At 39.0% G+C, this 24,746-nt stretch overlaps 7 protein-coding genes across 8 annotated transcripts; all 7 read left to right on the top strand.

Annotated features, from left to right (window-relative positions):
• LOC105568846 (odorant receptor 49b-like) lies at positions 1 to 2,279 on the top strand. Its single transcript, XM_012024830.1, has 5 exons — positions 1 to 1,232; positions 1,362 to 1,461; positions 1,538 to 1,648; positions 1,842 to 1,997; positions 2,075 to 2,279. The coding sequence occupies exons 1-5, from the start codon at positions 439 to 441 to the stop codon at positions 2,126 to 2,128; spliced, it is 1,215 nt and encodes a 404-aa protein (XP_011880220.1). The 5' UTR covers positions 1 to 438; the 3' UTR covers positions 2,129 to 2,279.
• An 880-nt stretch (positions 2,280 to 3,159) lies between these two features.
• LOC105568844 (putative odorant receptor 92a) lies at positions 3,160 to 5,337 on the top strand. Its single transcript, XM_012024828.1, has 5 exons — positions 3,160 to 4,125; positions 4,344 to 4,443; positions 4,519 to 4,629; positions 4,788 to 4,943; positions 5,015 to 5,337. Exons 1-5 carry the CDS (start codon positions 3,317 to 3,319, stop codon positions 5,066 to 5,068), a joined length of 1,230 nt encoding a protein of 409 aa, XP_011880218.1. The 5' UTR covers positions 3,160 to 3,316; the 3' UTR covers positions 5,069 to 5,337.
• Positions 5,338 to 5,708: 371 nt separating this feature from the next.
• On the top strand, positions 5,709 to 8,227 carry LOC105568842 (odorant receptor 45b-like). 2 transcript variants are annotated; one of them, XM_012024826.1, is made up of 5 exons: positions 5,709 to 6,784; positions 6,976 to 7,208; positions 7,315 to 7,414; positions 7,500 to 7,769; positions 8,015 to 8,227. In XM_012024826.1, the coding sequence occupies exons 1-5, from the start codon at positions 6,191 to 6,193 to the stop codon at positions 8,084 to 8,086; spliced, it is 1,269 nt and encodes a 422-aa protein (XP_011880216.1). In that variant the 5' UTR covers positions 5,709 to 6,190; the 3' UTR covers positions 8,087 to 8,227. The 2 variants fall into 2 exon arrangements, with proteins under 2 accessions (XP_011880216.1, XP_011880215.1); XM_012024825.1 differs by lacking the exon at positions 8,015 to 8,227 and adding an exon at positions 7,874 to 7,998.
• A 464-nt stretch (positions 8,228 to 8,691) lies between these two features.
• On the top strand, positions 8,692 to 10,606 carry LOC105568922 (odorant receptor 4-like). Its single transcript, XM_012024998.1, has 4 exons — positions 8,692 to 9,613; positions 9,824 to 9,923; positions 10,003 to 10,113; positions 10,270 to 10,606. The coding sequence occupies exons 1-4, from the start codon at positions 8,829 to 8,831 to the stop codon at positions 10,447 to 10,449; spliced, it is 1,176 nt and encodes a 391-aa protein (XP_011880388.1). The 5' UTR covers positions 8,692 to 8,828; the 3' UTR covers positions 10,450 to 10,606.
• A 2,793-nt stretch (positions 10,607 to 13,399) lies between these two features.
• Positions 13,400 to 15,482, top strand: LOC105568843 (odorant receptor 82a-like). The gene is made up of 5 exons (XM_012024827.1): positions 13,400 to 14,026; positions 14,217 to 14,449; positions 14,556 to 14,655; positions 14,753 to 15,022; positions 15,270 to 15,482. Exons 1-5 carry the CDS (start codon positions 13,433 to 13,435, stop codon positions 15,339 to 15,341), a joined length of 1,269 nt encoding a protein of 422 aa, XP_011880217.1. The 5' UTR covers positions 13,400 to 13,432; the 3' UTR covers positions 15,342 to 15,482.
• A 437-nt stretch (positions 15,483 to 15,919) lies between these two features.
• Positions 15,920 to 17,913, top strand: LOC105568841 (putative odorant receptor 92a). The gene is made up of 5 exons (XM_012024823.1): positions 15,920 to 16,867; positions 17,135 to 17,234; positions 17,317 to 17,427; positions 17,592 to 17,747; positions 17,819 to 17,913. Exons 1-5 carry the CDS (start codon positions 16,083 to 16,085, stop codon positions 17,870 to 17,872), a joined length of 1,206 nt encoding a protein of 401 aa, XP_011880213.1. The 5' UTR covers positions 15,920 to 16,082; the 3' UTR covers positions 17,873 to 17,913.
• Positions 17,914 to 20,927: 3,014 nt separating this feature from the next.
• On the top strand, positions 20,928 to 23,689 carry LOC105568839 (odorant receptor 13a-like). The gene is made up of 5 exons (XM_012024821.1): positions 20,928 to 21,899; positions 22,074 to 22,173; positions 22,263 to 22,373; positions 22,567 to 22,722; positions 23,030 to 23,689. Exons 1-5 carry the CDS (start codon positions 21,118 to 21,120, stop codon positions 23,081 to 23,083), a joined length of 1,203 nt encoding a protein of 400 aa, XP_011880211.1. The 5' UTR covers positions 20,928 to 21,117; the 3' UTR covers positions 23,084 to 23,689.
• Positions 23,690 to 24,746: the final 1,057 nt, after the last annotated feature.

Genomic DNA, 24,746 nt, shown 5'->3' with positions numbered 1-24,746 from the left:
CCACGATGTTACGTCATTTCCTCAAACTTAAGAGATACAACGGATATTTGAAATCCAATAATATATTTGTTATCAAATAACCACCGATATGCCAAAGCCCGTTTGATTCGCACGAATCTACTCACGCTCTGGATGGCTATCCACCGACGAGAACTCCGCTCCTTCGGACGACGTGAAAGAATAAAGCTCCCACTCGAAGAGGCCGAAGCTACCGCCCGCACAGCGCATGCGTTGCCGCTGAAATTGCATGCGTTTTCCTCGCCATTAAAACTTTGAACGATTCTCGCAGATTGTCCGCAAAAAATCATCGCAAAGAGGTACGAATTACGCACGCAAGTGCTGGGGGGCTCTCGTCGCAGGAGAGCACGCTCGTCAGTCGTTGGAAATTTTAGCGCAACGTCCATAGGAAAAAATTGCAAACCAAAAATTTCGAGAGCGATGTCGACGGGAGACTTTACGCTATTTCGAAATGATAATTATAAGGCCGATACTGAGTACGTGATGAAGGTAGCCAAGACCCTATTAACACCCGTCGGTATCTGGCCGCTATACCGAGGCAACTCCACGTCCGACAAGATCAAGAATTACGCCCAGACAGGCGCGATATTCGGCCTGATGTGCTTTCTGCTCGTCCCGCACGTCATATACACCTTCTTCGACGCGGAGGACCTGACCAGATACATGAAGGTCATAGCCGCCCAGGTGTTCAGCCTGCTCGCCATTATTAAATTCTGGACGATGATCATCAACAGGGAAGGGATTAGATACTGCCTGCAGCAAATGGAAATCCAATACAGGGACGTGGAGTGCGAGGAGGACCGGTTGGTGATGACGAAGTGCGCCAAGATCGGCAGACTCTTCACGGTGACGTACTTGGGGCTATCGTACGGCGGCGCGCTGCCTTATCACATAATTATGCCGCTGTTGGCTGACAGAATCGTCAAGGAGGATAATACAACGCAGATACCCCTGCCGTACCTCAGCGACTACATTTTCTTCGTGGTGGAGGACTCGCCGCTCTATGAGATTATCTTCGTCTCGCAGATCCTGATCAGCAGCATCATCCTCTCCACGAACTGCGGCGTTTACAGCTTAATTGCCACCTGCGTGATGCACAGTTGCTGTTTGTTCGAGGTCGTACGCAGGCAGATGGAAACGGTCCTCGACGCCGGGACCGACAATGTCCGTGAGCGACTTGGAAAAATAATCGAACATCACATGCAAGCAATCAAGTGAGAAAGTCTTAATTTGTGCCTCATATTAGTCTTGCCATCAATCTCCCCATCGTATCTTTAAAGGATAAAAAAAGGCATTTATGTAATTTACATCAGTTTTATTTGCGTTCACTGCATACGTTGCAGATTTTCAGAGATGATTGAGAAATCATTAAATATCGTCTTTTTATGCGAGATGGTTGGATGTACTATTATTATATGCTTTCTAGAATTCGGAGTCCTCAAGGTATCTCTAATCAGAAATATCAGAAGAAAATGGAGATGAAATTCTGCGAACTTACATTTATGCAAATTTATTTCAGGAATGGGAAGACGGAAAGATTTTACCTATGGGTACATATTTTGTTCTAATGACGTCAATATTTGTAAACGTTTATATTATATCAGCTATCGGCGATCGCCTTAAAGAAGAGGTACATTTCACAATTTATAATAATTGATATTAGACAATTTATAATTTATAACATATCTTGCAACACACATCCATCGCAATTACAAACAAGTGAAAATCGATCGAACTTAAATACTGAAAGCAATAATGATAATATAACGGAAGTAATATAGTGAATTAATCGATCGATCGATTTATTTGTTCCTTTCACGAAGAGCGAGAAGATAGGAGAATCGTCGTATTCTATCGACTGGTACAATTTACCGACAAAAATTGTGAGAAATTTAATTCTAGTGATGCTCAGATCAAACCGCCCATCAACTTTGACGGCCGCAAAAATATTCGATCTCTCCCTTCAAGGATTCTGCGAGGTAACTGCCTGCTATATAACGTTCATCTAAAACTCAATACAAATATCCGCTAATAAAATGTAATATGCACGTTACAGGTTTGCAAAACGTCAGCGGCGTACTTTAATTTCATACGAGCAATGACTGCATAAGTTTTTAAGTATTACCGCATAAACTATCGAATGCTTATATATAAGAAATGCCACGCTGTTACCGTCACTGTGTGAGATATATCTCGCGCATTCTTCTTATTTAATGTCAGCGAAACACCTCTCTGTCGAACAATAAATCATATTACTAATAATCATTTGAACAGTACACGTCAGGCAATTTCTATGTGCAATGTCTCATCCATGATTCTGTCTTTTCTCCGAAAAAAAATTATTTGAATTACTCTACGAGTTATAACATCTAGCGTCTAACTTCGCAATTGCGTAATGTACATTCGTTCTTTGTCTAGAACTCTTATTGCGGCATCATTATTTTTCCCTTCCCGAAACTTCTTCCTTTCCTCAAGTTTTATAAAACATAAATCGTAAGTAATACTACGTTCTACAATCATCCCAAATTATCAGGCGCAATTTGCCTGCGCAAGAAAAGTTTCAATAAAATAACTTACCGAGATATGACCTGACGCTGTTAAAAATGTTGAAGCAGAGAATGCCAGTTGAATTCGCCATAAAGCTTACATTGATGTAACTGCAGATATTAATATCGTCTTGCATCTCGTGACATCAGTTATTAAGATTTGTATATCGTACTTATTTTTATCAGAATTCAGGACTGCATAGAAAAGCAACGTTATTTATTATCATGAAGATACTTTTAATACTATTTGAGTCGAATAGTTCTGAGAATTTATTACATTTTATAAATTTAATAAATTAGTATTACCGAATCTTTTTATAACTAGAAAACTCGATTTATATTGTCAAAATGTTAGAGAATGCTATTGGCAATTCACAACTGATCTTATTGCAGTAAACACACCCAGCCAACACTTCGAATTAGATTTCCTTCGTGTACTTGCTGAAGCACAGAAATATATTCACTCTACTACACACCGTACGCTTTTGCCCTCGATAGTTCAGGCAAGCCTTCGTCTCCGCAACTCCCGACAGCGCCTGCGTAGTCAATGAAATCATACATATTTTTTTTCCACTGGAAGTTGCGCTGATTCCCAGAAGAATAGCCCTTGCTGAAAGTCGCCACGAAGAAGCAAACTCCTCGCACGCAAGCGCTCACGTTAACTTGCGTACCACCCGATCAACGATCCCACGGCGATCACTTTGTCGCAGTCAGTCAGAAATCAAACGTGCGAAGCGAATAATTGTGGAACAATGATCGCGGGCATGTCGCCGGCCGACGACCGCGCGGTATTCCGAAACTTCAACTATAGATTGGACACGGAGTACGTAGAAAGAGTCGCCAAAATTCTATTGACTCCCATCGGCGTCTGGCCTCTTTACGGGGGCGACTCTACGATGGATAAAATCAAATACTTTTCCCAGACAAGCGTAACATTTTGCTTAATGTGCTTTCTACTCGTTCCGCACGTCATATATACCTTCTTCGACGCGGAGGACCTGACCAGATACATGAAAGTTATAGCCGCTCAGGTGTTCAGCCTGTTGGGTATCATAAAATTTTGGACAATGATCATCAACAAAAACGACATCAAGAGCTGTCTACAAGAGATGGAGATTCAATACAGAGATGTGGAGAGCGAGGAGGATCGACTGGTGATGCTGAAGAACGCCAGGCTCGGCAGGCAATTCACGATTATATACTTGGGCTTGTTGTACGGTGGCGCGTTGCCTTATCACATAATTATGCCACTGGTAGCGGATAAGATCGTCAAAGAAGACAACACGACGCACTTGCCTCTGCCCTATCTCAGCGACTATGTATTCTTCGTGGTGGAAGACTCACCGTTCTACGAGATCCTCTTCGTCGTTCAGATTATATTCAGCACCATGATCCTGTCGACAAACTGCGGCGTTTACAGTTTAATCTCCAGCTGCGTGATGCATGCCTGCTGCTTGTTCGAGATTGCCCGCAGACACATGGAAACATTACTGATTGGTGGTACTGATCACTTTCATGAACGATTCGGCTGGATAGTCACGCACCACATGCGAGCTCTCAGGTCGGAGAGAAAATTGTGAATTTTTCAACGTGTCGTCAATAACACCAATACATATATTTCGTATAGAAAAGATAGACCAAGTCGGGATTTTATTTTTACTGTTTTATTTTACTTTAAATATTGAATGGCGTTTTTTTTTGTCATATTGCCGTTATTTGCGATTACTTCGATTTATAATAATTACATTTGTTCTGATTCCACGACGATGTCTATTACAGGTATGTTGAGATGATCGAAAATTCATTCAATTTCGTCTTTCTATCAGAGATGGTTGGATGTACTGTTATCATATGTTTCCTTGAATATGGCGTTCTCAAGGTATTTTGATATATCGTACAATTAATGATTTATTCTTAAAATCGAATCAGATTTTTTCACACAAATTTCTTTAAGGAATGGGAAGACAACCAACTATTTGGCGTAATTATATATTTTATATTAGCCACTTCAATCTTCGTAAACGTTTTTACCTTATCAACTATCGGCGATCGTCTTAAGGAGGAGGTAAATATAATGACCATCACTTTAAAACAAATAATTAATTTCAGTTAAACCAGTTTAACTCGAATTGATTAATTAGTTCAACTAATTAATGAAAATTAAATCATTACTAATTATTAAGTATTGAGCTTGAGATATATATCTAACTTTTCTTCTTAAAGAGTGTGAAGATTGGAGAGGCGTCGTATTCCATCGACTGGTACACGGTACCAACGAAAAACGTCAATAGCCTAATTATGGTGATGGTCAGAACGAATCGTCCATCAACTTTGACAGGTGCTAAAATGTTTGATATCTCTCTTCAAAGTTTCTGTGAAGTAAGTGTAATTTCTTCTGTTAATCTGGAAATTAAACATATTGTTTGATTAATGTTCGCGAATGTTCACAGGTGTGCAAAACATCAATGGCGTATTTGAATTTTATTCGAATGCTTACAACATAAAAATGTGGTTATTCCAAATGCCATCCACTGAAATATTAATTTTTTCTCTTGCTCAAAATATATTAACTTCTTACCTACATTAAATCACAAATACAAAATATTATATTCATCATTTCTCATGTGCTCGTATCTATTATTTAGCGATGCTCATTAAGGCGACATTTACGGATCGAATGATGAATCAATTACATTACTAATTCATTAATAATTAATTAAAATGACATTAAGACTGTTTTTAGGACAAACATTAAAGCAGCATTAACGCTCCTTATTTGCGTGCATTATTTAAAAACAGACCTTTACAATTATATTAATAATATATTTATTAATAACCATAATAATTACCACTCGTAGTAAAGCGTTTAATGCTATCTATTATTTATAGTTGATATCACAACGCAAATCCTCGACAACGGTTTTCTCTTTTCGCAGAAAACAATACTATCTATTATTATAAGTTGATATCACGACGCAGATCCGCGACAACGGTTGTTTCTTTTCGTAGAGAACAATGCAATGAAAATGCGAACTATGATTTTACAATAGAGTTGGCATTTTACTTTTGAACAGCATCCCTTCCATTTTGAAGTTTCTCGCATATAAGTATCCCCTCGCTCTGTTATCAACTCGCTTTTCAAGCGCTTTTCTTTACCCCTTCAGGCTCTACAAAATTTATTTGAGGGATTTTTCCCGTTATGATCAACGAAAACCATGACATATAAGATCGAGGTATACGAGAGTTAAGCACGGCACAAAGTTCAGTAAAAACTTTCACGTCACGTCGCAGAATTTTTCGAGGAAAATATCAGAATTATGCGTATCGTCAGTAACTTTGCGATTATCCTCGAAGAAAAGTTTTCACCACATCATCGTCCGAGCGGGGACCACATCGTCCTCACGCACCCCTTTCCGATTTGTTTCCAGCGCAGCTGCTGTTTTCCCTCCGTAAAACTTAACACATTAGAAAATGCAAATTACGAGTCATGAAAGTCGCGGCGAAGGCCGCAGAGGAGAGAGGTCATCGAACGGGCCGCGCATGCCTCGTGGTAGAAAATCGCGTAATCCTGATTTCACGACAGAGACAGTGAAGATAAGGCCGGCGGCAGTGATACATCGTTGAAAATGAATGATCGGAAACAGGAGAACGCGCTTGCTGTCGGTGTAACAAAGCAGAACGAGTCGTACGTCTCGGACTTTCGTTACGCCGTCCAGATAAGCGTTTACCTATTGAAACCGATCGGTGCTTGGCCTTTGGCTAACAATGAAACATCGAAGCTCAAGATCATCCTACACACAGTGTCGATGGCAATGGGCACGTTCCTCATGTTTTTTTTCACTGTCGTGCCATGGATCATTCAAATATGGAAGGAGAAATTGGGCGTCGTCCTAATAATCCGCACGTTATGCCCGCTGCTCTTCACGATAACGATCTCCGTGAGATACGGTCTGCTGCTCTGGCATCAGGAGCGAATTAGATCCTGCGTCGATCACGTGGCCGACGATTGGCGGTGTGTGATAATCGCCGAGGATCGCGACATTATGTTGGCGAACGCCCGAGTTGGCCGCACTTTTGGCATTATTTCCGTGGTTTTCATGTACGGCTGTGGCACGCTTTACTACGCCCTACCTATAGTCACGCTGAACTTGGTCAATGAGAATAACGTTACCGTCAGACTGCATCCATCGCCCTGCGAGTTTCTCATGTTTGATTCCAAGGTACAACGTCCAACTCCAATTTGCAGATCGAGTCAGCGTTGACGACCGATTATTTCTACAATCGATGTGTTTCCATTTATAAATTTTTTCACAAGTTTACAATTTTTGGCACCGTTCTTCTTTTATAACGATGCGTTTACACTCTGATTGTGTGTTTGCACGTTGCAAATATAAATCACCTTAACGCATAGGCTAGTCCTGCATACGAGATCGTGTACTCCATACAACTTGTGACCGGTTACGCGGCGTACAGTGCATTCTGCGGCATTTGCAGCTTGATGGCCAATTTCGTCACGCATGTCTGCGGCCAGTGCGACATTTTAACAGCAATTTTTGAGGAAACCGTGGACGGCGGTGAGCGCAACAGCGGTTCAACCGAGGAGCGACTCACCACCGCGATAACCAAACATTTGCGTCTGCTAAGGTAATCCGAATAACATCTTTATTGCCACAATTGCGCTTGAGCAATCGCGCAATCTTAGGATAGATTGCAGCGACTCTTAAAAATTTTATTCGACACGAATTTCCAGATTGGCTTCTGACGTAAGCAGGTTATTTACCGAGATATGCCTCGTGGAATTCGTGAACGCTTCATGTAACATATGTCTAGTTGGCTATTACATCATAACCGTACGTTATAAAGATTTCAAGCAATCTTAAACGAACATTGATACCTCGCGATAGCAGCGATCGATAATCTTCTCCCGAATTTCAGGACATGAATGATAACGGGTCGTTCATACAGATTTCTATGTACTTTTTCGGGCTCGCGTCGATCGTTTTCAACGTATTCATATACTGCTACATCGGGGATTTGCTGAAGGAGTGCTGCCAGCAGGTGGACATCGCATGCTACGCGATCGACTGGTATCGAATGCCGCCCAAAAAGGCGATTGAACTGCTTATGCCGATCGCGATGTCTCGATACCCTGTGACGCTCACCGCCGGAAAGATGATGCCGATGACACTTACCACGTTCTCCGACGTGAGTAATATCGCTTCATGTTCTAAACGCGAAGAGTAATTAAGACTGATTAACGTGCTTGTAATAATTACGTGTGTTTTATACATATTGCATTCATTATATAGAGATTGGAATTAATCAGGGTAAAATATTGTGTGCCAGCAGAGATTCCAATGAATTGGAATAAAATATATGTATCTGGAAAATACTTGAAATCTCTAATCTCTGTATTGAACCTCTATTAAAAACAGAATATTGTACCGTAGATTTTAAAAACGTCAATGGCGTATTTCAATTTGCTCCGTGAGTTTTCCGCGCGAGACGTTATGAGAACGTAAGACACGGCGCGATGAGATGACATTCCGGAAAGGGCTACCATGCTTAAGATATTTATAAAGCGGAGAATTATATGAATAGTTTGACAAGTAACGCACGTGTTAGTACAGCACTTATGATGGAATAAATTATTTTTCCTCAGAGTATGACAAATATTGTTACTGTAAAAATAAGATCTGCAAGACATAAGGAAACTGCGGAATAGCATCGTGTTACAAGTCGGAGTATTGTTTATATAATAGAAACGATGACAACGAAGATAGGATAAAAGTATATTACCCTTAGTTGCTCGACGAAGGCAATTTTTTACTCTTTCGAAAAAGAAGCGCTATCGTAGTTCGAGTTCTGAAGTCAAAGTTTCCACCGCGTGGATACTACACTGTGCGTGAGAAATCACGTCGCGTGCAAAATCAATCGTGCAACTTCTCCTCGATTCGATTGCAGTTGTATCTCTTGTGGCTTTTTAATTTTTTAAGCACGCAGGCGCAATTCGCTCGAGAGTTGGCATCCTTCCTGCACAAGTCAAGCTGCCATCAGCAAAATCGCACCGCACGCAAACGTAAATCCAAACATATGTGTCTCGGGTCTAAACTCTAACACTCAATTGAAATTTTCGGTTATCCCCGAGTTTTTATTCTTTACTTTTTCCGTCGTAGAATTATTGTTGTCTTAACGGCGAAATTACCAGGGGAGACTTCATTCTGACTCGAAATCGTAGAAAGATCATACAGTCACATCGCCAGTATGATCCTCAATGAATATCACGAAACAGACGTGAAATATGTAATCGGACCAAGTCACATTGTACTTCGCCTGCTAGGTATCTGGCCGTTGACCGACAGAGAGCCAAATACGATCGAGAAGTACGCAAATATCTTCCTTGTGATCATCTGCTACTTGCTTCTCTATTGCGAGCTAGTACCGGGTATTCTTTATTACGTGTTCCTTGACGGTGAATGGCGCGAGAAACTAAAAACGATACCAGTAGTTCTGTACGCGTTCATGGCAACTGCTAAATACAGTAATTTGCTCATCTACGAGTACGACATCAGAAGCTGTCTGCGGCACATCAAGGAAGATTGGGGAACGGTAGCTGTCGGTGATGCGCGAGAAGTAATGCTGAGGAAAGCCAGTATTGGCAGACGATTATTCATCTTGTGCTGCACATTCATGTATTGCAGTGGAGTGTCTTATAACACAGTAGTGCCGCTGTCGAGAGGAAGTATCGTTATCGATGAGAACACCACAATTAGACCCTTTTCCTGTCCAGGTTATTACGTTTTCTTCGATCCGCAAAACAATCCTGCCTACGAACTCGTGTTTCTCCAGCAATTTCTTTGCGGTATCCTCATGTGCACGATCACTGTTACAATTTGCGGTCTCGCCGCCGTCTTCGCGATTCATGCATGCGCGCAGATGGAAATCCTGATGCGACTGACGCAGGGCCTTGTCGACGAGAGCGACTATGGGCAGAGAAACGTCGGTGTAAAACTAGCAGCTGTAATCGAACACCAAATAAGAATACAAAAGTAAGTACTGTGTTTTATCGTGCAATTCTTTTTTTTTCGTCGGTATATTATATATTAAGTGGCATTCGAAAATATACAATCATTGTACAAGTATCTATAGCTTCGTAATTATGACTTTTCTTATTACTAAACGATAAATAAATAATAAATAGATATCAATTTGTTTTCATTTTCAACTACTGAACGAAATGATTGATATATACATTTCAGTTTCTTGCAACTGGTGGAGAATACTTTACGCTACAGTAGTTTAGTCGAAATAGTGGGGTGCTGCACGATCATATGTCTTGTAGGATACGCTATAATAGCGGTACGGAAAATAAACGAGCAAATGCGTGCGTTTGGGGGCAATGCGTGTCACGAGCACCAACTAATTTTATTCTCTCTAGGAATGGGAAGATAGAAACTTACCGGCTCTCAGTTCGTTCTTAGTATCTATCGTATCTGTTAATCTTAATATTTTTATTTTATGCTATATAGGAGAGTATATAACGACGCAGGTAATTTTTAAATATCTTATAAGATGTTGTTTGATTTATAATTTCCTGCACGACTTACGATTAGTTATATATGGTTTAAAATAGATAACATCATTTTACAATAAATGCATAAGTGGTATCTCTTATACATGCTATATTCACGATTGTCTACGACAGGCAGATGAGGTGAGCTTAACTATTCGCACTCTCGACTGGTATCGTCTTCCGACAAACCTGGTGCGAAATATGATACTAGTGACAGCCGTTTCGAACACTCCACCACGAATTACCGCTGGAAATTTCATCGAATTGTCCTTCCGAACGTTCGGTGACGTGAGCACTAAAAATACGCATTAATAAAGGTTAGTGACCGGAATGTTTTAAGAATTAAAAAAATTGTTTCAGGTAATTAAGACGGCTGTAATTTATCTTAATATGCTTCGACAATTTACCGAATAAATGATAGATAAAATTGACAATGACGACAAATGCCTTTCGATGATAAATATATCAATATAATAAATATTTTAATATATTGCAAGATTTATTATCGAAGCTGATAGTAAAATATAATAAATACAATAATAGCAGTTATAAAAGTAGTATAAAAGTGGTATAAATGAAATATTTAGGATGTAAGTATATAGTTGTAACTACATATAATGGGTGTTAACTAAAATTTCCCGATAGATATTTCTCATATCGACGTATACAATAGAATAAAATAGATAAATGTTATTTTTTGTATACAAAATACAAAAAAACCTTTTATTACGTCACACGCATCTTGGTTTTTACATTTCGACAACATGTCTTTATACATTTCTTAAGAAAACTTGTAACGTTCAAAACTCCACCCTTATTGTGAGAAAACTTTCTTCTCAGAACGTTAACCCTTTCGCAGTTTCCGGGAAATCCTTCCTCCATATAATGTTTTGAAAAATAAAAATAGTCTTACGCAACATCCCTCTCAAAGTTTCTACACACGCAATATTTGCGATTTGTTCAACGTGGTATTTGAAAGATTGTTTCAAATACGCAAACGCACGCGAGTTGCGAGTTTCCTTGAATCACACAGCGGGTCAACCACAAGTCGCCACCGCGGTGATCCAACATTTGCGTCTGCTAAGATAATCCAAATAACATCTCCGTTGCAACAATTATGCTTGAGCAATCGTGCAATCTTAGACTACGGCGACTCTCCGAAATTTCGTCCAATACGAAAATTTCTAGCTTGGTTTTGTCGTAAACAGTTTATTTACCGAGGTATGTCTCATGGAATTGGTGAACGCTTCATGTAACATATGTCTAATTGGTAATTACGTCGTAATCGTACGTTAGATGTTATACGTTAGAAATCTTCCTCCAGAGATTTCAAGCAACCTTAAACGAACGTTGATTGCAGCAATTGTTAATCCTTTTCCGAATCTCAGGTCATGAATAATAACGAGTTATTCGTACGTACAGACCTGTATGTATCTCTCCGCGCTCACGTCGATCGTTTTCAACGTGTTCATATACTGCTCCATCGGGGATTTGCTCAAGGAGCGCTGCCAGCAGGTGGGAATCACGTGCTACGATCGAAAGCCACCCAAGAAGACGATTGAACCGCTCATGCCGATCGCGATATCTTAATATCCCGCTACGCTCACCGCCGGAAAGATGATGATGATGACACCACGTTCTCCGACATGAGTAACAATGTTCATGTTCTAAATCCGAAGTATAATTAAGACTGTTTAACGTGCTTGTGACAACTATATGTGTTTTATACAATACATTGCGTGCCTGATGCATGTTCGTAGACACATGGAAACATTACTGATTGGTGGTACTGATCACTTTCATGAACGATTCGGCTGGATGGTCACGCACCACGTACGAGCTCTCAGGTCGGAGAGAAGATTGTGAATTTTTCAACAAGAGTCGTCAATAACACCAATACATATATTTCGTATAGAAAAGATAGGCCAAGTCGGGATTTTATTTTTACTGTTTTATTTTACTTTAAATATTGAATGGCGTTTTTTTGTCATATTGCCGTTATTTGCGATTACTTTGATTTATAATAATTACATTTGTTCTGATTCCACGACAATATCTTTTACAGGTATGTTGAGATGATCGAAAATCCATTCGATTTCGTCTTTCTATCAGAGATGGTTGGATGTACTATTAGCATATGTTTCCTTGAATATGGCGTTCTCAAGGTATTTTGATATAACGCACAATCAATGATTTACTCTTAAAATCCACTCAGATCTTTTCACACAAATTTCTCTGAGGAACGGGAAGACAACCAACTATTTGGCGTAATTATGTATTTTATATTAGGCATTTCAATTTTCGTAAACCTATTATCTAGCGATGCTCATTAAATCGACATTTAAGGATCAAACGACGAATCAATTACATTACTGATTCATTAATAATTAATTAAAGTCACCTTAAGACTCTTTCTAGGACAACTATTAAAGCAGAATTAATGCTCATTATTTACGTGCATTTTTTTAAATAGACCTTTACAATCATATTAATAATATATTTATTAATAACGATAATTACCACACGCAGTAAAGCGTTTAATGCTATCTATTATTTATAGTTGATATCACAACGCAAATCCACGACAACGGTTTTCTCTTTTCGCAGAAAACAATGCTATCCATTTTTATAAGTTGATATCACGACGCAAATCCGCGACAACGGTTTCTTCTCTTCGCAGAGAACAATGCAACAAAATTGCGAACTATGAGTTTACAATAGAGTTGGCTTTTACTTTTGCACCGCATCTCCTCCATTTTCAAGTTTCTCGATTATTAGTATCCCCTCGCTCTGTTTTTAACTGCGCTTTGCTTTATCTCTTCAGGTTCTACAAAATTTATTTGAGGGATTTTTTCGGTCATGATCAACGCAAACTATGATATATAAGAGCGAGGCATACGAGAGTTAAGCAAGACACAAGACAAAGTTCTGGAAAAAACCTTCCACGTCATGTCGCAGAATTTTTCGAGGAAAATATCAGAATTACACGTATCGTCAGTAACTTTACGATTATCCTCGAAGAAAAGTTTTCACCACATCATCGTACGAGCGGGGATCACATCGTCCCTACTCACCCCTTTCCGATTTGTTTCAAGCGCACCTGCTGTTTTCCTTCCGTAAAACTTAACACATTAGAAAATGCAAATTACAAGTCATCAAAGTCGGGGCGAAGGCCGCGGAGGAGAGAGAGGTCATCGAACGAGCCGCGCATGCCTCGTGGTAGAAAATCGCGTAATCCTGATTTCACGACAGAGACAGTGAAGATAAGGCCGGCGGCAGTGACACATCGTTGAAAATGAATGATCGGAAACAGGAGAACGCGCTTGCTGTCGGTGTAACAAAGCAGAACGAGTCGTACGTCTCGGACTTTCGTTACGCCGTCCAGATAAGCGTTTACCTATTGAAACCGATCGGTGCTTGGCCTTTGGCTAACAATGAAACATCGAAGCTCAAGATCATCCTACACGCAGTGTCGATGGCAATGGGCACGTTCCTCATGTTTTTTTTCACCCTCGTGCCGTGGATCATTCAAATATGGAAGGAGAAATTGGGCGTCTTCCTAATAATCCGCACGTTATGTCCGCTGCTCTTCACGACAACGATCTCCGTGAGATACGGTCTGCTGCTCTGGTATCAGGATCGAATTAGGTCCTGCGTCGATCGCGTGGCCGACGATTGGCGGTGTGCGATAATCGCCGAAGATCGCGAAATTATGTTGGCAAACGCTCGAGTTGGCCGCACTTTTGGCATCATTTCCGTGGCCTTCATGTACAGCTGCGGCACGCTTTACTACGCCCTACCTATAGTCACGCCGAACCTGGTCAATGAAAACAACGTCACCACCAGACTGCATCCATCGCCCTGCGAGTTTCTCGTATTTGATTCCAAGGTAAAACGTGCGACTTCGATTTGCAAGTTAAGTCAGCCTTCACGATCGGTTATTTCTAAAATCGACGTCTTTCCATTTATAGATGTTTGATAAGCTTACAATTTTTGGCAACGTTCTTTTTCTCTAACAATGCATTTATACATCGATTGTGTGTTCTAACGTTGCAAGTATAAATAAACTTGTCGCATAGGCGAGTCCTGCATACGAGATCGTGTACTTCTTACAACTTTTGACCGGTTGCACTGCCTACAGCACGTTCTGCGGCATTTGCAGCTTGATGGCCAATTTCGTCACGCATTTGTGCGGCCAGTGCGACGTCTTAACGTCGATTTTAGAGGAAACCGTGGACGGCGGTAAACGCAATAGTGGTTCAACCAAGAAGCGAATCGCCACCGCGATAACCAAACATTTGCATCTGCTGAGGTAATCCGAAAAACATCTTTATTGCAACAATTGCGCTTGAGCAATCGCGCAATCTTAGGATAGATTGCAGCGACCCTGTGAAACTTTGTTCGATACGAATTTTCAGATTGGCTTCTGACGTAAGCAGTTTATTTACCGAGATATGCCTCATGGAATTCGTGAACGCTTCATGTAACATATGTTTACTTGGCTATTACATCATAACTGTACGATAGATGGTTCCTATAGAGATTTCAAGCGAACTTGAACGAACATTGATACCTCACGATAGCAGCGATACGATAATCTTTTCCTGAATTTCAGGACATGAATAATAACGAGTCATTCGTACAGATTTTTATGTATCTCTTCGCGCTCGTGTCGATCGTGTTCAACGTGTTCATATACTGCTACATCGGGGATTTACTCAAGGAGCGCTGCCAGCAGGTCGGAATCTCATGCTACTCGATCGAATGGTACCGAATGTCACCCAAGAAGGCGATAGAACTGCTTATGCCGATCGCGATGTCTCGATACCCTGTGACGCTCACCGCCGGAAAGATGATGCCGATGACACTTACCACGTTCTCCGACGTGAGTAATATCGCTTCATGTTCTAAACGCGAAGAGTAATTAAGACTGATTAACGTGCTTGTAACAATTACGTGTGTGTTTTATACATATTGCATTCATTATTTAGAGATTGGAATTAATCAGGGTAAAATATTGTGTGCCAGCAGAGATTCCAATGAACTGGAATAAAATATATGTATCTGGAAAATACTTGAAATCTCTAATCTCTGTATTGAACCTCTATTAAAAACAGAATATTGTACCGTAGATTTTAAAAACGTCAATGGCGTATTTCAATTTGCTCCGTGAGTTTTCCGCGCGAGACGTTATGAGAACGTAAGACACGGCGCGATGAGATGACATTCCGGAAAGGGCTACCATGCTTAAGATATTTATAAAGCAGAGAATTATATGAATAGTTTGACAAGTAACGCACGTGTTAGTACAGCACTTATGATGGAATAAATTATTTTTCCTCAGAGTATGACAAATATTGTTACTGTAAAAATAAGATCTGCAAGACATAAGGAAAACTGCGGAATAGCATCGTGTTACAAGTCGGAGTATTGTTTATATGTATAATGGAAACGATGACAACGAAGATCGGATAAAAGTATATTACCCTTAGTTGCTCGACGAAGGCAATTTTTTACTCCTTCGAAAAAGAAGCGCTATCGTAGTTCAAGTTCTAAAGTCAAAGTTTCCACCGCGTGGCTACTACACTGTGCGTGAGAAATCACGTCGCGTGCAAAATCAATCGTGCAACTTCTCCTCGATTCGATTGCAGTTGTATCTCTTGTGGCTTTTTAATTTTTAAAGCACGCCGGCGCAAATCGTCCGAGAGTTCGCATCCTTCCTGCACAAGTCAAGCTGCCATCAGCAAAATCGCACCGCACGCAAACGTAAATCCAAACATATATGTTTCGATTTTAAACTCTATCCATCAATTGAAATTTTCGGCTATCTCCGACTCTTTGTACATCCACTTTCTTTAACGTGGAATTAGTAGTTGTCTTAACGGCAAAATTACCAGGAGAGACTTCATTCTGGCTTTAAGTCGTAGAAAAATCATACCGCCAGGATGATTCTCAATAAACATTACGAGACAGATGTGAAATATGTGCTCGGGCAAAGTCACATTGTACTTCGCATGCTGGGTATCTGGCCGTCGACCGACAGACAGCCAAATACGATCGAGAAGATCGCGAATATTTCTCTTGTGATCATCAGCTATTTGCTTGTACAATGCGACTTCGTACCGGGTATTCTTTATTACGTGGTCCTAGACGGTGAATGGCGCGAGAAACTGAAATTTATGCCGCCGGTCCTGTTCTCGTTCATGGCGATTGCCAAGTACAGTAATTTGCTCATCTACAAGTACGACGTGAGGAACTGCCTGTGGCACATTAAGGAAGATTGGAGAACGGTAGCTATCGGTGATGCACGAGAAGTAATGCTGAGCAAAGCCAATATTGGCAGACGATTATTCATCTTGTGCTGCACATTTATGTATTGCGGTGGAGTGTCTTATAATACGGTAGTGCCGTTGTCGAGAGGAAGCACCATTATCGATGAGAATACAACGATTAGGCCCTTATCCTGTGCCGGTTATTACATTTTCTTCGATCCGCAAAACAGTCCTGCCTACGAACTCGTGTTTCTCCAGCAAATTCTTTGCGGTTTCGTCATGTACACGATCACCGTGACAATTTGCGGTCTGGCCGCCGTCTTCGCAATTCATGCGTGCGCGCAGATGGAAATCCTGATGCGACTGATGGAGGGCCTTACCGATGACAGCGAATTTGAACAGCGAAACGTCAGTGCAAAACTAGCAATCGTAATCGAACGTCAAATACGAATACAAAAGTAAGTATTTCGTTGTATCGTGTAGTTCTTTATTTGTCGGTATGTATGTACATGGACATTAAGTGATATTCGAAAATATTATACGCAATTATTGTATACATATCTATAACTTCGTAATTATGACTTGGTGTTATTATTAAACGATAAATAAATTGAGAAAAATTTCGACTATATTTTATATTCTTTTGTATGTTGTAAACAACAAATAGACATCAATGTTTTTCCATTTGCAACTACTGAATCGAGTATTTGATAAATACATTTTAGTTTCTTGCAACTGGTGGAGAATACTTTACGCTACAGTAGTTTAGTCGAAATCGTGGGGTGCTCCGTGATCATATGTCTTGTCGGATACTCTATAATAGTGGTACGAAAAATAATAAGCGAGCAGATGCATGCGTTTAAGGGCAATGCGTGTCACGAGCACCGACTAATTTTATTCTCTCTAGGAATGGGAAGATAGAAACTTACCGGCTCTAAGTTCGTACTTAGTATCTCTCGTATCTGTTCTTATTAACATTTTTATTTTATGTTATATAGGAGAGTATATAACGACGCAGGTAATTGTTTAATGTGTTATAAGATGTTATCTCTTTTCTAATTTGTTGTACGATTTATGATTTGTTAGATATGCTTCAAAATAGATAAATATCATTTTACAATAAATACATACTTGCTATCTCTTGCACATGTGATATTCACGATTGTCTACGTCCTACGACAGGCAGATGAGGTGAGCTTAACTATTCGCACTCTCGACTGGTATCGTCTTCCGACAAACGTGGCACGAGATATGACACTGGTGACAGCCGTTTCGAACCTTCCACCACGATTTACCGCCGGAAAATTCATCGAACTGTCCTTTAGAACGTTCGGTGATGTGAGCACTATAAATTCGCATTATTAAAGTTTGATTATCGGAATGTTTTAGACATAAAAAAATTGTTTCAGGTAATTAAGACGGCTGTAATTTATCTTAATATGCTTCGACAATTTACCGAATAAATGATAAGATTGAGATTGGCAACAAATTTCTTTGAGCGATACATATATTAATATAATAAATATTTTAACATATTGAAAAATTTATTATTGAAATTAATAATAAAATAGAAGTAAGTAATAGCAGTTATGAAAGTAGTGTAAAAATAGTGTAAGTTAAATATTGAAGATGTAAGTATATCGTTAATGAATGTTAACTCAACTTTCCCGATAGATATTTGTTCTCATATCAAGGTATACAGTAGAATAAAATATGTGAATATTATTTGGTACACAGAATATAAAAAAAAAAGTTAATACGTCTCACGCATCTGTTTTTTACATTTCTGCAATATCTCTTCATAAATTTCTTATGAAAAATTGTAAAGTTCAAAAGTCCGCCGCTATTGCGAGAAAACTTTCTTCTCGGAACGTTAACCCTTTCGCAATTTCCGGGAAATCCTTCCTCCGTATAATGTTGCAAAGTAAAAATAGTCTCACGCAACATCCCTCTCAAAGTTTTTACACACGCGATTTATTCTACGTGGCTTTGAGAGACTGTTGCAAATACGCAAGCGCACGCGCGTCGCGAGTTCCCTTGAATCAAATAGAGGATCAACCGCGATCAGTTGCGAGTGAACGCGCATCGTTTCATGTGCGTCAAATCGTATACGGATTCACATAGAAAAAAAATGTTTGTTAACAAAAATTACAAACGCTGTAGACTACGCTTTCGAGCTGAGCTATTTCGCTTTTCGACTGCTGTACGCTATATCAGGCTCTACGCGCGCACAAACTACTTTTTGGGAGACCTTCAAAAGAGTCGCGGTGGTTCTTACTTCTTACATCCTCTTCATCTGCGAATTAGTCTTGGCGATTCTCTGTATGGCTCGTGAATATCACGTTGGCACTAGCCATGGTGAACCAATTACTGTTCAGCAGGAAACGAGTGAGAAACTGTCTTGAAGAAAATGCCGGATGGTGCGTTCACGTAATGGTCGACAAGACCAGAACTGGCAGCCGTTTGTCCAAAATATGCGCCATATTCACGTATTCCACTTGGGTGTTCTTCCAAACGATCATCACCGAACAGAACATCACAATCAAGCATCTACCATGCCCGGGTTACTTTGTTTCGTTCGACGTACAACTCAGTCCCACTTACAAGATCGTGTTTGCCATACAGTTCTTCGTAAGATTCGTCAAATACATGATCACGATGGCGATGTACAACCTTGTGGGCTTCTTCACGATACACATTGTGCATGGTTGGAGATACTGATGGTCCTAATAAACAATCTGGCACATAAACGCGAATTTAAAAAGGTTAGTAAAGGATACAATCATACAATTATAAAGCATAATTTCAAAACGCAAAAGTAAAACTATCTTTGTAAGTATCCTCGATAAATTATCAATATTTTAATGTTTTTTAATTGAAAACGTGTATAATATTCACGATATATTGTTGTAATTAGTATATTGCTCGATAAATAAGATTTCTTTTATACAAACGTATTTGATTATCTTCATTTTTGTGTAAAAATATCATAAATTTTTTATTATACAATTTTCGTATAATATTGTATAATAATATATAATAATTTTTCTTCTTTTATAAACAAACTTTTAAAACATTTCCTCCGCGTTGTATTTTAATTTGTGTAATTGATATAGAACACCATACAATATACAATTATTAATAGGATGCATTACAATCGTATGTTTCATAGAATATTTTGTTATTATGATGTGCCAAAAATTATTATGTATAGTAATAATTTGAGTAATTTTTAAGAAAATTGTGTAGGAAGAAAATGTTGTTTAACACATAATGGGGAATGCACACTTCGTTAGCATATGTCGTAAAAATAAATGCTATCACCGAATGTGTAAGAATGAGAAAATAATAATGTAGGAGCTCTATGTTTGTATCTCATTGGACTCAATGATTAGTCTCAACATTTTCTTTTTTGTCTCAACACTGAACAATTTTTGGCTAAGGTAACACTATTATGTTATCGGAATAATTATTAGCTTTTATCAGGTAACAATGTTCATCACTTTTATTAGTAATACAAACTTTACTTAAATTATATAACAATAACTTATTAATTAAACTAAGAAAAGACAGTAGCATTGGAGTGATACTGTTTTTCGGGTACGAAAGCATGGTCTGATATTAATTACGGTCATGTCGAATTCTCCGTGGATGCTCGGAGAGGGAAAGCTCTTCAAATAGATTTTTTGTTCAGGACATTCGATAACGTAAGTAACAAAATATGTTGGAATAAAATATAATTGTTTGAAGATTCCTTATACTTTGGGTCGTTAAAATAGCCATAACGAATTAAAAATTTCTTTGCTCTGGAGTTAGCTACAAGTTCGAATAGTCATCCGTAGACGCATAAATGTTAATCTTCAAGAGAATATTAATGTTGAAATAAAAATGACAAAGGCATATTATTCCCAAACAATAATTTCTTTACTAGAACGTGTTGTGAGAAAAAATGCAGTCTAGACGAAAGTTGAAATACGTATTGACGTGTATGTACAAACATAAAAACTTGTACTAACCTTTCAATATTGTAATTTTCAGGAACACAAGTTGGAGACAGCAGAATCAAACGTGATTATCTTCTAGAGAATCGGAAAACTTGATCAATGTCGGCATATCGAAACACCTTCCATGGAAACGATTTGCAGTTTTCATCTTCTGTCTCTCACGCAACTGAAAGTTTACTTTCCTGCCACAAGCAGCTACCATGGAACATATAAAACACCGCAGGGAGATAAAGGTGATTTTAGCTTTATTTAATTCACTGATATACTGGAATATCCGACAAACCATCATATCAGAAAGAACACGACGTTATATATAGTGATTTCTAAACGAAAGACGTATTCTGCACCACGTAATCGAAAATATCGTTACCGGTCAACGTCCAGCGGAGGCAATCGTGAGTTTTAATACAGGAAGGAAAGTTGAAGCCAACGGGCTTTGTCTTAGTCTATTCTTAGTCATTTGAAAAAAAAATGTACACGTTGACGAATAGAAGCGCTATTCGTAGAAGAAAGTAATCCTGACCCTCGGCGAACAGTTTGACTTGGAAACTCTTGTGCTTTCGAACCCTCTTCTTCATAACACTTTAATCTTTAAGGCGCGCAAGCGCAAGTGAACGACGAATTTACTTTATTGATAGTTCTTATTTGCAGCGATCAGTCGCCATCCGGTTTGCGTAGAGATTTCATACAAGATCGACGAAAGAATGCTGCGCAACGAACATTACAAAGATGACATGATTTATATCACACACTTGACGCGAAACGTTCTGAGCCTACTCGGGGTCTGGCCATCGTATAACAGAAGAAGCTCTACCGGGGAAAGAATCTGGAAGTACTTCTTGATCTCAATCTCTTATACCCTTCTTTACTGCGTCCTGATTCCCGGTGGCCTCTTCTGGTTGATTGAAAAGAGAACACGCATCAGAGTCCAAACGATCCCCCTGATATTCTACGGCTTCATGGCCAGTGGTAAATACAGCAACCTGGTGTTCCGTGAGAAAAATATCACACGCTGCTTGAAACATATCGAGGAGGACTGGAGGATCATTAACAGCGCGGAGGCGCGGAACACGATGATCGAATCTGCCAAGATCGGTAGACGACTCGTAACACTTTGCGCGGTTTTCATGTACGGCAGCGGGCTCTCCTTTCGATCCATCCTGCCGTTCGCCAAAGGAAAAATCGTCACTGCGCAAAACGTCACGATCAAACCTTTGCCTTGTCCAGCTTACTTCTTTTCCTTCGATGTACAAGCCAGCCCCGCTTACGAGATGGTCTTCGCCATGCAGTTTTTATCCGGGATAGTTACTTATTCGATAACGATAGCTTTATGTGGCCTCGCGGCCGTCTTCGTGATGCATGCCTGTGGCCAGCTGAAGATCTTGGTAGATTTAATGAGAAATCTCGTCGAGGACCACTGGCAGGAAAAACAGGAAATTGACAGGAAACTGGCAAAAATGGTCGAGCATCAAATAAGAATTCGAAGGTAAGAGTTTCAATCTTTTAGTTTTCGTTACAATCACATACATAAAGTAATTCTGCATCCGTAATAATTAATTATTCGTTAATTCATAGTCAATATTATATATATGTGCAGACTGTAGTTAATTTCAATTTTTCATTTCCTTAATATGGTGATTCGGTGCCGTCGACATTTCAGTTTTTTACAATTGGTAGAAAATACTCTACAACAAGCGTGTCTAATAGAATTGATGGGGTGTACGATGATTGTTTGCCTTCTAGGGTATTTTATAATAATGGTTCGTAATTTCATACATCCGAAAGTTTTAGTAGCAAAGCCAAAAGTAAACGTTTGCTACTATATATATCGATAATTTCATGTTTATAGGAATGGGAGAATAGCAATTCGATAGCTATGTGCTCTTACGTTATAACACTTACATCCCTGATGATAAATATGTTCATGTTTTGTTACACTGGCGAACAACTTACCGTTCAGGTATGCTTGCTCATTTCCCAATAAAGATTATATGGGACGTGAAATTTGTAATCATATTTTGTTACTTTAATACTGTATGATAATATTTGAAAAGATAATTGGAAAATGTTGGAAAATGTTTCTATAATATTTTTTAAATAATGCTTAAATCTGCAAAAATTCAACTGCACATCCTGGATAATATTAATCATAGGCAGAGAGAGTAGCCAGTACATCTTGCGAGCTCGAGTGGTACCGTCTTCCGGACAAGAAAGCGCGTGGGATCGTGCTGGTAATAATAATGTCAAACATGCCTACCAAGATCACCGCCGGGAAGATCATGGATCTATCTTTCAAGACATACGGCGATGTGAGAGCATATTTAAAGACATTCATTAATTTCTTTAGGAATCGGCATTGTAACACTAGGGTTAAATATCTTATTAATTGTTACTATCATAGTAATATATGTCATTATAATGGATACACCTTTCTTATAGTGAATTCGATAATATCTTTAATTTAAAAATTGACTGTAAACAAGCTTTAGTGTGCACTCAGTGCGCACTGGTGCAAGCTGCCGAATTCGCTATTAATCAATTTATCCCGCGCTAGTTTTAGGAAACAACGACAAAATAACGTGTAACTAACTGCGGGATATCGCGCTCGTTTTTCAGGTCGTAAAGACAGCTCTGACATATTTTAATATGCTTCTAAATGTAGCTGGTTGAATGTTTCTGCTCGATATCTCTACCTTTTCGTCGGGACTATGACTACAAATGCATCGTAATGGAAACATCGTATCGTGTATGCTCGTGATATAGGTGTGTCAAATTCAGAAACATGGTATGATGTGCATATATAATTGAATATATTCTCGACTTAAATATATTTCCTCTATATCAGTGTGCGTAAGAGATTTTTGTTTCTCAGTACAGTAAAACTACACATTTCATAAAATACAGTTTGATAACTAATTAAGTCATGTAATTTTTATTTTGTCTTTTTAAATAAACTACATCTACATTTTGCTACGAGATGATAATGAGTATCTGGTACTAATTAAGAAATTACTAAAAATATAATTTCAATTTCATCGATCACACATATACGAAACCAACGCTGCTTAAAAAGATTATCATTTCTTCTGGATCATTAATTTCTGGAGCGCGCTTATATTTCGCAAACGGATCGAAGTATCGCATGATGTGACTCAAATTACAGTCAATCAACTATCAGTTAACATTCGTTCTTTATAACTCAGCTATGTATAGAATCAGTACCACATGTACGTGATACAAGTATACGAAAAATATAAAAATCAGACACAATAGATATAATACATCGAGTTGACAACGATAAGATGCGAAAAAGGAGAAGGAACGAGGGAGGAAGAAAAAGAGAGAAACGGAGATTTTCATGCCTATAGTCACTCTTATTCGAGACAATGCAAATAATCTTTGATTGGAATATATATTTATATAATTGCATAATTTCTTTTGTTAAAATATCAAGCAGCTAGAAATGAATAAAAATGATCCACGATAGAAATAAATGTAAGCAATATTCTAGTTTACTCCGACATTATTACTGTACTTAGAAATCCATCTTACGTCGCATTAAAGTCTCCATTAGCACGCACTCTCTAAGTCAGTGTATTATCACTGCGTTTAAAATTTCGCGGATTATTGAGGTTTATCATTCGCGGAAATTGTTGGAATTTTGGTTCCGAGAAATGACGTAGCGCCGTAAACACTTTGATCGAAAACAATAAGAAAATCACAAGTACGTTTGCAGTGACTCCTTCGAAAGTTTCGATGTATTCTTTATCCGTCCTCCTGATGTGATTCTTCAGTTGCAAGTTGTAACAGACATTATTTTACTTCCGAAGAATCAGAAAATTTGTTTAATGACAGAACACATTTCATGGAAATGACGTACCACTTTTATTTTCAACTTTTCGCGCAATTACAAGTTTAATAAGTTTACTTTCCTGTCACAAGCAGTTGTCGTAGAACATGTTACAACCCCGTATATACGAATATACGTACGTTTATTTTCAATTAACCAACGTTCTCAGAAGCGTTACGTCAGAAACACGATGAAATCATCATACCAGAACCGTAATAATTGTTGTTATATACATATATAGTGCTCTTGAAACAAATAGAAGTATTCCGTACTGTAATCGAAACTATTCCTAGCGGTCAACGTCCAGCGGATGCAATCGTGAGTACTAATACAGGAAGAAAAGTTGAAGCCAACAGGCTATTCTTAGCTGCTTGAAAAAAATGTACACGTCGACAAATAGAGCCGTTCGCGGAAAGTAATCCTGACCCTCGGCGAACAGTTTGACTTGGAAACTCTTGTGCTTTCGAACCCTCTTCTTCACGC

The sequence above is a fragment of the Vollenhovia emeryi genome, unplaced genomic scaffold (assembly GCF_000949405.1).
Source record: "Vollenhovia emeryi isolate VEMERY1.0 unplaced genomic scaffold, V.emery_V1.0 DF939127.1, whole genome shotgun sequence".
In the NCBI taxonomy this organism is placed as follows: Eukaryota; Metazoa; Arthropoda; class Insecta; order Hymenoptera; family Formicidae; genus Vollenhovia; species Vollenhovia emeryi.
This window is presented reverse-complemented; position numbering and strand designations above follow the sequence as displayed.

What these genes read in the sequence shown, in the direction of transcription:
- LOC105568842 (XM_012024825.1), top strand. Translation starts at nt 6,191, where the DNA reads ATGAATGATCGGAAACAGGAGAACGCGCTTGCTGTCGGTGTAACAAAG. An exon ending in TTCTCATGTTTGATTCCAAG is followed by an intron (nt 6,785 to 6,975) that starts GTACAACGTCCA and finishes CTTAACGCATAG; the next exon opens with GCTAGTCCTGCATACGAGAT. An exon ending in AAACATTTGCGTCTGCTAAG is followed by an intron (nt 7,209 to 7,314) that starts GTAATCCGAATA and finishes ACGAATTTCCAG; the next exon opens with ATTGGCTTCTGACGTAAGCA.
- LOC105568843 (XM_012024827.1), top strand. Translation starts at nt 13,433, where the DNA reads ATGAATGATCGGAAACAGGAGAACGCGCTTGCTGTCGGTGTAACAAAG. An exon ending in TTCTCGTATTTGATTCCAAG is followed by an intron (nt 14,027 to 14,216) that starts GTAAAACGTGCG and finishes CTTGTCGCATAG; the next exon opens with GCGAGTCCTGCATACGAGAT. An exon ending in AAACATTTGCATCTGCTGAG is followed by an intron (nt 14,450 to 14,555) that starts GTAATCCGAAAA and finishes ACGAATTTTCAG; the next exon opens with ATTGGCTTCTGACGTAAGCA.
- LOC105568844 (XM_012024828.1), top strand. Translation starts at nt 3,317, where the DNA reads ATGATCGCGGGCATGTCGCCGGCCGACGACCGCGCGGTATTCCGAAAC. An exon ending in TTGAATATGGCGTTCTCAAG is followed by an intron (nt 4,444 to 4,518) that starts GTATTTTGATAT and finishes AATTTCTTTAAG; the next exon opens with GAATGGGAAGACAACCAACT. An exon ending in GCGATCGTCTTAAGGAGGAG is followed by an intron (nt 4,630 to 4,787) that starts GTAAATATAATG and finishes TTCTTCTTAAAG; the next exon opens with AGTGTGAAGATTGGAGAGGC.
- LOC105568922 (XM_012024998.1), top strand. Translation starts at nt 8,829, where the DNA reads ATGATCCTCAATGAATATCACGAAACAGACGTGAAATATGTAATCGGA. An exon ending in TAGGATACGCTATAATAGCG is followed by an intron (nt 9,924 to 10,002) that starts GTACGGAAAATA and finishes TATTCTCTCTAG; the next exon opens with GAATGGGAAGATAGAAACTT. An exon ending in GAGAGTATATAACGACGCAG is followed by an intron (nt 10,114 to 10,269) that starts GTAATTTTTAAA and finishes TGTCTACGACAG; the next exon opens with GCAGATGAGGTGAGCTTAAC.
- LOC105568839 (XM_012024821.1), top strand. Translation starts at nt 21,118, where the DNA reads ATGCTGCGCAACGAACATTACAAAGATGACATGATTTATATCACACAC. An exon ending in CATCAAATAAGAATTCGAAG is followed by an intron (nt 21,900 to 22,073) that starts GTAAGAGTTTCA and finishes TCGACATTTCAG; the next exon opens with TTTTTTACAATTGGTAGAAA. An exon ending in GCGAACAACTTACCGTTCAG is followed by an intron (nt 22,374 to 22,566) that starts GTATGCTTGCTC and finishes TATTAATCATAG; the next exon opens with GCAGAGAGAGTAGCCAGTAC.
- LOC105568846 (XM_012024830.1), top strand. Translation starts at nt 439, where the DNA reads ATGTCGACGGGAGACTTTACGCTATTTCGAAATGATAATTATAAGGCC. An exon ending in TAGAATTCGGAGTCCTCAAG is followed by an intron (nt 1,462 to 1,537) that starts GTATCTCTAATC and finishes AATTTATTTCAG; the next exon opens with GAATGGGAAGACGGAAAGAT. An exon ending in CCCTTCAAGGATTCTGCGAG is followed by an intron (nt 1,998 to 2,074) that starts GTAACTGCCTGC and finishes TGCACGTTACAG; the next exon opens with GTTTGCAAAACGTCAGCGGC.
- LOC105568841 (XM_012024823.1), top strand. Translation starts at nt 16,083, where the DNA reads ATGATTCTCAATAAACATTACGAGACAGATGTGAAATATGTGCTCGGG. An exon ending in TCGGATACTCTATAATAGTG is followed by an intron (nt 17,235 to 17,316) that starts GTACGAAAAATA and finishes TATTCTCTCTAG; the next exon opens with GAATGGGAAGATAGAAACTT. An exon ending in CCTTTAGAACGTTCGGTGAT is followed by an intron (nt 17,748 to 17,818) that starts GTGAGCACTATA and finishes AAATTGTTTCAG; the next exon opens with GTAATTAAGACGGCTGTAAT.